Source organism: Hippocampus zosterae, chromosome 1 (genome assembly GCF_025434085.1).
Source record: "Hippocampus zosterae strain Florida chromosome 1, ASM2543408v3, whole genome shotgun sequence".
Lineage (NCBI taxonomy): Eukaryota > Metazoa > Chordata > Actinopteri > Syngnathiformes > Syngnathidae > Hippocampus > Hippocampus zosterae.
Window position 1 is genome coordinate 7,092,869 of NC_067451.1, and position 9,627 is coordinate 7,102,495.

Below are 9,627 nucleotides of genomic sequence, written 5' to 3' on the forward strand. Positions count from 1 at the left end.
GTAGAAGTTGGGAAGTCACCAGTGGACGACCTTTTGAAGCATTACCTTTCGGGTAGCATCCGGAGACACCGTTAATCTCGCGACACTCCTCCGTGGGATCACAGGTGTTATCCACACATTCCAAAGTATAGTTCCCTGCACAGCGACACAGCTTGGAGCAGCCGTCTCCAAATACGATCTCTCCAGGCTAAAAGGAGAGAAAACAATTCGGTGAGGTGAGACTTCCTTTCTTCAGAACACAAGTCGAGGTTTGGTATACTATCGTGACCTCGTAATAGTTGTTGTTGTGATCCAGGCACCCGCATTTCTCCAGTGGCACACAGTGTCTCCCCTTGAAGACAAATCCGGGTTTGCAAAAGCAACCGCTGATACAGGAGCCGTTGCAGTTAGTGGAGGGTTCCATGCAGGTGGGGATACAAGCTGGGCCACATTCTATGTATTCCGCATTTGGAGGGCACTGAACTGCACGGGAAAAGCGACAGCAGCTTTGGGTGAGTAGCTATGAAGGAGCTGTTGTGTTAGGGTTTTACCAAGATGACATACTTGGCTTTGGTGTCGTCGGTCTTGGAGTTGTTGGTCTGGGTGTTGTTGTATCTAAGATGTCATCGACATTCATTTTAAATGAGCACGACAACATTTTTTTTCATTGGTTCAATGAAAGGGAACGCTTGAAAAAAATGAGCTGACCTGTGGGATAGCAGCCCAGCTCTCCCCCCTGGACTTGACACAGGTGCATTGGGGGGCATTCAGATGCCCGACAGGTAACAAAAGGTGCATCACACCGACACTTTGCACTGCAGTTCCCAAGATAGAACTCCTCTCCGGGCTGAACACACGCACACAGAGTGGATATATGAGTTAGGTTTCGAGGTGTATTTCCCAGTCTGAGTGTTCCGTGGCTTGTCCATCTGGCAGTACCTGGTAATATTGGCCATTGATGTAATGGCAGCCACACGAAGAGTTGGTGACACATTTGCCGGCACTCAGGATGTAGCCGGGATTACACACACAAGACTCAGTGCACGGTCCGCTGCAGGAGGGGGGTCGGCCTGCACACGTGTCCTGACAGGGGTCCGCACAGGGCTCGTAATGGCTGTTGGGAGGGCAACCAAAAGCTGCGCAGAAGGTGAGATGGCTCAAGTTAGAAGCGTGTCTTTCGAATCAATGAAGATCTGCACACATTCAGAGAGAAGGCTGAAGAGTCCCACGTAAACATCTGTAGTTTCTACTCACGACAGAAGGTGTCGTTCCTCCAGGGTCCAATGTTGACCCCACGATCCTGGCACTCATTGACGTAGGCTTCAATGGCTTCACACAGAATGGAATGAGCTCCATCAAGCACGCAAAGGTCAAAGACACAGTCCTTGAAGTACTCCTGAACACACGACCAACATGCAATAACCCATCGACACAAATGTATCTCAAAATTCCAATTTTAGGGCGCATGCTCGGTCCAAGTACGAGTGACTTACATTGGGGTTGACCTTTGCGTGACATATTGCAAAAGGACCATTTTTGTCGAGCAAGATGCCACAATATCCGGAGCTCTCATAGAGCTTCTGCTCCTCTGCCTCACATTCGGGATGAGTGGTGTTGGGTTTCTTGTTACACCTTGTGCAAAAGGAAATATGAAACACAAATTAAAGAAAAGAGACAAGTTTAGAATCCGAAATGATCCGACAGACTTTGAATACTTGGCAAATATTACATCGAAAAAAAGGGTCAGACTCACTCTGGGTCAATGTTCCAGCTGTTTCCAAAGTCATTGGGACTGGTGGTCAACGATCCACCTGGCTTGCGGAAGTCATCTTTGGCATCTCCATCGTAATCTCCACACAGTCCACAGAGAAGAGTTTTATAGCTGCAGGTGAAAAGTTACAGGATCCTTAATTCCTGAACTTCTAGGGTACTACTCAGACCCCATAGACAACATGTGTTCAGGTTGTACCCACTCTTTAATCACTTTGATGTCCATGAAGTGGTTTCCATCGTAGCGCACAGTCACACCAAAATCCAAGGAGACGGTGTAGTGCTTTCCTGATTTGAACACAGAGACGCCTGGAAACGGATTCACTGGCAAGTTTACTTTGATTCCATTCACCTGGATGTGAGAAGCAGGTAAGACTCATCATGGAGCAGGCAGGGTCGGAAATGAATTAATTTGCCTCAAGTCTTCACGACATTTCTGTCATCCATTCTTACATGGACAGCGCCGCCTTTGAAGATGGAGACACCGCCGGATTCGACATACACATGAACCGCCTTCACATAGGAGATGCTGGGTCTGTTGTGGCGATTTTCGTTGTCAGCGTAGACAGTAAAGTTTGGTAATGCAGATGCGTTGCAGACTCCGGTCATCTGGTAACTGCAGTTGCCCATGAAGTTGTACTTGCGCTTGTCAAAAGTCGTGTAGTGTGGATCCCCGGACGCGATGCACGAGGATGTACCTTCAGGGAAGACAAGTTTGGCTCACAGATGACAATTTTAAAGACAGACTGAACAAACGTAGAAGTTAGGAAGTCACCAGTGGACGACCATTTGAAGCATTACCTTTCGGGTAGCATCCGGGGACACCGTTAATCTCGCGACACTCCTCCGTGGGATCACAGGTGTTATCCACACATTCCAAAGTGTAGTTCCCTGCACAGCGACACAGCTTGGAGCAGCCGTCTCCAAATACGATCTCTCCAGGCTAAAAGGAGAGGAAACAATTCGGTGAGGTGAGACTTCCTTTCTTCTGAACACAAGTCGAGGTTTGGTATACTATCGTGACCTCGTAATAGTTGTTGTTGTGATCCAGGCATCCGCATTTCTCCAGTGGCACACAGTGTCTCCCCTTGAAGACAAATCCGGGTTTGCAAAAGCAACCGCTGATACAGGAGCCGCTGCAGTTGGTGGAGGGTTCCATGCAGGTGGGGATACAAGCTGGGCCACATTCTATGTATTCCGCATTTGGAGGGCATTGAACTGTGCAGCAAAAACCAAAAGGAATGACTTGGCGAGGTGGAAGGTGACTCCTGTGTGGTCCAATGAAGGACCCCCTCCCAATTGTGAATGACAGGAGTGTCCAACGTTCGTCTGGCCAAGTGTACATGAACTCAAACAATTGTTTGCCACAACCGGCCCTTGTATACTTTTATTTTTCAGTATGCAGGCCTTAGAGGAAAATATTTGGACATTCCCCTGGTGTATGTAAAGTATCCCACAGACAACTACAGGGACAGCACGGGCCCCAAAACAAAATATGCCATACTTGGGTTTGCCGTAGTTGGTCTTGGAGTCGTGGGTTTCGGTGTTGTTGTTCCATTGGTTGGTGTTGGAGTCGACACTGATGGCATGGGCGTTGTTAGTTCACCTTTCAATGAAAGAGTTTGAGTACTGTCAGTGAGGATCGACTGCTTGACATGGTGATTTGAACCAACTCATTTCAAGAATAGGCACATAACAATCCAAGACAATTCACCAACATTAAAATTTCCTTTGCAAAAAGACAAAATTGTTGCTCAAAACTTTCATCTTCTTCCCATATCGGAAAATCTCATGTAAGCACCAAAAAGACAGTGATGGTAACAGTGTTTTAATCTGCTGCCCACCCCGATAGATCTTTCTCTTAAGGAACCTCCAGAGGTTCTCAATAGCATTGAGGTCAGGGGATGGTCATTTTTCATTCTGTAACTTTTATACCAATGTCATGGTTTTCTTTTTCAATTACACAGATAACCGGAACCTACTGTAAATATCGCAAAGGATATCTAGCCAATTTGTTACCTTGACAGGCCATGACACACACGGCATCAACAGCGATATCGGTCTGAGGAGTCTCTCCAAAGGTCCCCACAATAACAAACTGAAATTCATTGTGAACAGATTATTTTTATGCTCCATAGAACAGCGCACAGACAGAGACGGTTGTTCGACCGTTTACCTGGAAATTATCAGTGTCGAGGTGTTGGACTTTAACAGGTCTCCAGCCAGGACCCTGGTTTCCCCTGACAGTGAAGAGAGCGGGCCCAAGGATTCCTCCTGTTTAAGTACAGAACGCAAATTCAAATCCAGATTAGTTTCACCTCCGCGGTCAGATTGTGAGGCGCTCATGTCAATTTGGCCGCTGGAAATCGGCAAAAATATGTGAAAAATCACACTTCCAAACCCAAAAGGTCAACTCCTTCTCTTTCTCTTTCGCACCACATGTGCCTGACTCGGGTCTTTCATCGTGTCAATCAGTCAGGTGCTAAAACATTTTGACTTTTGAGTGGTGCCAGCGAGTTTGTCGGGGCTCATGACTGCGATTCAAAAGGTCTCTTACCTTTCATTGGATGGACACTGAGCTGCATGGTCTGGCTGGTGCCATATAAATAATAATGGAACGTAAGCTGCAGGCACCCAGAGGAAGGGTGTATCACAGGACTTAGGATTTGCCCATCAAGTCCAGGCACAGCAGAGGAAGAATCCATCAGCATGTACGATCCAACTAAGAGGATGTTAAAGAGTAATGAGTTGCTTGGCTGCATACCCTGATGATATGGCAATCTCGCCCGCTCCGGCTACTTACATCCCGGCGTGGAGAAGTCATCATCAGGTCCTGTCCCTTCAGTTTCAGTTGGGCCAGTCCATTGCTCAAAGCCAAATATGCTGTTGTCAGGTGTAAATAAAGTCCACCCGCAGAGGTCATCCAAAGTGTCAAAGTCACAGCCAGAAATGCAAGCTGTGGACCAAACATTTGCCTTCACATACATTGTTGTTGGCAAACTATTGAGGTAACACCATGAGTTGACTTACTGGGACATGCTCCTTCACTAATGATGATGTTGTCGAGTGCCGAATCGCAGGAAGCGGTTAAGCCCCGCTGAGCCTCAAAGACAATCTAGAGAACCACAAGTTGGTCAGGTTTCGGCAAGGTTAACGCATCAAAAATGTAGGGAGTCAAAGTAAAAAGTCTTTTAAGTAAAGTACAGATACCTTAAAAATCTACTTGTACAAGAAGGTATATGCCATGCGTTACTTCGAAACACTGCAGACCGTGGATGTGAGAGTTTAAATAATGTTACCAAGCCTGGGGTCTGGCACAGCCTCAGTGTTTCCTCGACAACCAGAATTGCTAACACGGCTGTGATTGCTTTATGGTGGCTATAGATGCCATACGAGGGCAAATAATTCAACTGAGCGTGAGCTGTTATCTGCACGTGTTGCTGCACTGATTAGATTGTTGGACAGTCTACACTTTTCCACTTCCCACACCAAAGTCCAGAGCAAATCAGGGGTGGAGAACAAATGGACAATTTGAAAACATATTTAAGTCATTAACAGTGATTTTTGGATTGGATAATGCAAATGACGAGAAGCAATTTAACTTGGATTTTATACATGGTAGAGTCAAGCTCTTCCGCCCCCCATGACCCATAATGCTACTCTTTATCCTAACCTCATCTGTCGCACAAACCTCAACTTTTACCCTTGACCAAAACTTAGTCTTATTCCAAACCCTTTGCCCCGAATTCCAACCTGAACAACTAGTCCCCACCCTTACCCTAACCCAATCCCAGCTCCACGTTTTCAAATGTGGAGCCTCACCCTCCGATGTAACTTTATTTGAAACCTCAACTACCCAACTTCCACACCAATCCCAGAGCCAACCCAAATATTGGTTCCCTCACCCGACTCTCAACCTCAGGTTTGATCCACCTCCAAACCCTCACACTTAACTCTAACCGTTAACCAAACTCTAAATCTAAATGTAATCCCTATACAATCTTAATGTAGCAGTAACCTTAAACATTACTTTAAAGCCTTACAACTGTAATCTTAACACCTACTCTGAACCCTGAACCCATCCCAAAATTTATACCCAAACCTCTCAAACCAAACCTCCCAAACCCTCTCCCAAAACTCTTCGCCCGAACACCCACTCTCACCCTACTCTTAACCCCAATTTCAACCCTTAGACCAACCCTTAATCATCACCTCAGTCATCAACATTTTCTCCTGATTTCAAATCCTCTCCATGCATCGGAAGCCACAATGTATTGGGTGCGCTTTGCTTGAAAGCGAACACTCACAGTGAGCGCTTGATTTGTGGAATTGGACACGGTGACGGCACCCTTCAGCCACGATGGACTCTGGAAACCAGTTTTCACCCACAGCTCGTCCTCGCTATTTGGCCTCTTCGCCAGTAGCCTCAACACGTTGGAATCGTCCAAGCCATACATGTAATATCGGAATTGAACGCATATCTGCTCCGTCGCCGTTAAGAAGAACGTGGGGCTCAGCAGACGAGTGTTACGCCCACTTGCCACATTGTCGCATTCCTGGTAGATGTAGAATCCACCTGGGAGAGAAAATGGATTGATTTTGGAATTTTTTTTTCCACAAATAATTTTAGTGTTGACCGCCTGTGAGGTGCAGCACTGACTTCCATCTGGGTAATCTCCTGGCGGGCCCGTGCCGGGCGTTGGGGTTGGACCTTTGTGCCGGGTCCAGTCGCCTTCATCCGTCGGGTCCTGAAGGAATCTGCAGAATGGCTCGTTATCATCGTTGAAATTGCAGGACTCCAGGACAAAAGCTGGGGAGACGGAACAAAGGAATTAAAAAAAAAAAAACTAGACCAGTTCTGGGCAAGGTTGAGCTCAAACTGATCCCAGCTATCCAACCCGGACAGGTCGGCAGTCAATTCACAGGGTACAGTACATGGAGACAAACGATGTTCCATCCAGCCATTTTCTAAAGCGCTTGTCCTCTTTTAGGTAAAGTTCCACCTCATATGACAAACAACCTCTGTTGTTTCCACCCTATTGACACAGGGTCTAAACTCAATTTTGCTTCGACTGATACTTTGTTCTTGGCCTACCATCCAATATTATCTATTCTTGCAGTTGAGCTCACATGTACACTCTTTACCGCTATATTTTGGTCATTCACACCCTTACTGTATCTCTTTGTTTTTTTAAGAACACACCTCTTTGTCTGTCACAGAAATCCAGAGAAAATTGCAAAAATCGGCAGTTTATAGTGAGCTATTTTTTTTAAGAAATGTGTTTTCATCATCTTAAATACCGTACAAGTGGTGGAAAATTGTTTTAAAATATTTTGTTTGTGTCTCTACGAGTGTGGGGGTTTTTTCTCCCCCTCTCCCTCCTTTGTGGTTTCTTTCTGACTTTCGGGTTGAGTGAACGCTGGCACGTTTTGGGTGCCGCTGCTCAACCCGTATTGTTTTTTTGTTTGTTTTTTTTTTTAATTGCAAAGTGTCCTTGGGTGTCTTGAAAGGCGCTTATAAATAAAATGTATTATTATTATTATTATTACATTGCAGATTTTCCTGTGGAACTGTAATAATTTGAGTGAAATAGTTTGATGTTCCTCATTAGAGGATGGCAACAGTTCGTCACACTAGCGTGCTAGATGCTAACAAAACTCGTGCTCTATAACTTACCATCGTAGGTTGGCACGCTCTGGATGCTAAAAGAGAAGGGCACAGATCAATCAATAGACATGTCACACCTAGATATGACTCATTTACTCGAGAGACACACCTATATTTAATGAACACATTTTTAACTTCCCGATAAGGTAAAATAAAAAAGATAACATGTATGTAAACTTTTACTTTAACACAAGAACATGATATGTTTTGTGTTTTTGATCATTAAATATCTGTATACATATATATATATATATATATAGAGAGAGAGAGAGAGAGAGAGAGAGACAGAGAGAGAGAGAGAGAGAGAGAGAGAGAAAGAGAGAGAGAGATACCATATATATATATATATATATATATATATATATAAATATAAAAAATATACAATTTTAGGTGAGCGATATTTGATTTCCATTTTTCCATTTCAAATCAAATTTAAATGTTTGATTGTTTTTTTTAAATTCAATGAATGCTCATCTTGATAAAAATGTTTTAGTGCCTCATACTGGTTGTAAGACTATCAAAATACCGACACCTCAACTTGTAAAGCAAAAAAAAAAAACCCCAAAAAAACTTTGCGGGTAAAAGAATAAAAATAATTACAAAAAAGGTTGTGGGTGTATCATTAATAAAATTTGTGAAATTAATGTAAATAAAATAGCTACATAATATTTTAATATTTATCTCAGAGCAGAACACAAGGAATGATTTTTAAAACAGGTATAATTATAATATAACCCTGTTGTCATAATTTATCTATATACTGTACACATTTTATATATACTGTATATATATCTATATAGAGATATATAGATATACTGTATGTATATATATCTAAATATCTATATATAGATATATATGTAGATATATCTATATGTAAACACATTAAGGGTGGTGAAATTTGAATTTTTGAATATAATGATGAAATAATTTAATGAAAAGTATTATGCAAAAGAAATAAAAGGGAAATGCATGCTTATTTTGAAAGAAAATAAGGAACAAAAGTCATTATAATTCAATGAGTCCTCATGCCTTGAAAAAAACCCCAAAATATTTCGGATTGATTACTAATAGAGAAGATAAATTCATGACTTACCTCATGTAAATTTAATGTAAATCAAATAAAAGTGAACTACATTGGTGTATCTTTGTTCAAGAAAAAAAATAGTTGTAATGTATTTGAATATTTCTTATCACCGGAGATGATTTTATCTTTAAAAGTTATTTCCATCTAACCATCCACAGTTTGGGACTCACCTTTGCTGCAGTGCACACATCCATAAGAGCAAAATAAGAAAGTGCATTGCATCCATGGCTAACTGTGCAGTTAGACAGGGATGAGGACACAGTAGGGCACCTCATATATAGCCCCACACAGTACTGTACTTACGCCGTGAATGGCTATTGGGTGGAAACTGTACTGTATACTGTGATTGTTGCAAAATGTGTAAATAAGTAACAGTGCTTGATATGGACAGGGTGTGACCTTTCTTTGTACGTGTGTGTCTGCTTTTTGGACTCTAAGCACTTCACACAGTGGGTGTGGATGCCCGTCAGAAATTACCTTATAAAATACCAACTTCTTCTCCGAGCATAACGCGGATTAGTGAATATTGTCTCATTCAATAATGAGAGTAAATGTGTAAAAATGTGCCTTGTACCGTGTTGCTAAAGCAGCCCTCGTGTTGTACAATTCCGAATTCAACCAGTTTTACCGAAAATGTCTCAGGATTTGTTATATAGCAACCCTGGTGTTGTGTAATTTCTCATTGAAATCAAAATTTGCCAGAAAAAAACATGTCTTATAACTTGTTTTTATAAAAGGTAACGAAAAAGCTAAATACTTGGATATTTGCAACTTGGGCAAAACATTTTTGAAAAAATGTGGCTTTTTTTTCCCAGGCAAGTTTTACTTTTATGGGGCAGAGAACATTCATGATATAGTATCATATAACTTTTTAAAAAGTTTTTTCAAGTTTTAAGTTAGAGTTTCTAGTTCACTCTAAAATGCTCACAGAACTAAAGTTTTGTGTTGCTTTTGGGGAAAGGAAAAAAAACAAAACATCGCAATTCGTATCAGGCTTTTTGTTCCAATCAAAGTTGGACAAGCTTTTAATCTTTATCGACTTAGCTATTAATCAAGAATGGGGACAAAAGATTACTTGCATGTAGTCTGAATGTAGGGTGCGTGTGTTTGTGTCTAGGTGTATTGC

The 9,627-nt window shown here is 42.5% G+C and overlaps 1 protein-coding gene across 1 annotated transcript in view; it reads right to left on the reverse strand.

The window, feature by feature from the left end:
- LOC127596192 (IgGFc-binding protein-like) overlaps positions 1 to 8,817 on the reverse strand; it is a 50,740-nt gene extending 41,923 nt beyond the window's left edge. Inside the window, exons 1-22 of the mRNA XM_052058445.1 lie at positions 8,672 to 8,817; positions 7,427 to 7,452; positions 6,410 to 6,559; positions 6,057 to 6,325; positions 4,780 to 4,864; positions 4,553 to 4,705; positions 4,307 to 4,471; positions 3,926 to 4,023; positions 3,769 to 3,847; positions 3,254 to 3,355; positions 2,774 to 2,967; positions 2,551 to 2,692; positions 2,203 to 2,447; positions 1,953 to 2,101; positions 1,733 to 1,861; positions 1,473 to 1,611; positions 1,234 to 1,375; positions 919 to 1,115; positions 688 to 826; positions 544 to 594; positions 269 to 462; positions 46 to 187 (exon numbers count right to left, since the gene is read on the reverse strand). Coding sequence (XP_051914405.1) covers positions 46 to 187; positions 269 to 462; positions 544 to 594; positions 688 to 826; positions 919 to 1,115; positions 1,234 to 1,375; positions 1,473 to 1,611; positions 1,733 to 1,861; positions 1,953 to 2,101; positions 2,203 to 2,447; positions 2,551 to 2,692; positions 2,774 to 2,967; positions 3,254 to 3,355; positions 3,769 to 3,847; positions 3,926 to 4,023; positions 4,307 to 4,471; positions 4,553 to 4,705; positions 4,780 to 4,864; positions 6,057 to 6,325; positions 6,410 to 6,559; positions 7,427 to 7,452; positions 8,672 to 8,727 — 3,046 coding nt within the window. The 5' untranslated portion in view covers positions 8,728 to 8,817. The remainder of the gene's footprint in view (positions 1 to 45; positions 188 to 268; positions 463 to 543; positions 595 to 687; positions 827 to 918; positions 1,116 to 1,233; positions 1,376 to 1,472; positions 1,612 to 1,732; positions 1,862 to 1,952; positions 2,102 to 2,202; positions 2,448 to 2,550; positions 2,693 to 2,773; positions 2,968 to 3,253; positions 3,356 to 3,768; positions 3,848 to 3,925; positions 4,024 to 4,306; positions 4,472 to 4,552; positions 4,706 to 4,779; positions 4,865 to 6,056; positions 6,326 to 6,409; positions 6,560 to 7,426; positions 7,453 to 8,671) is intronic.
- Positions 8,818 to 9,627: the final 810 nt, after the last annotated feature.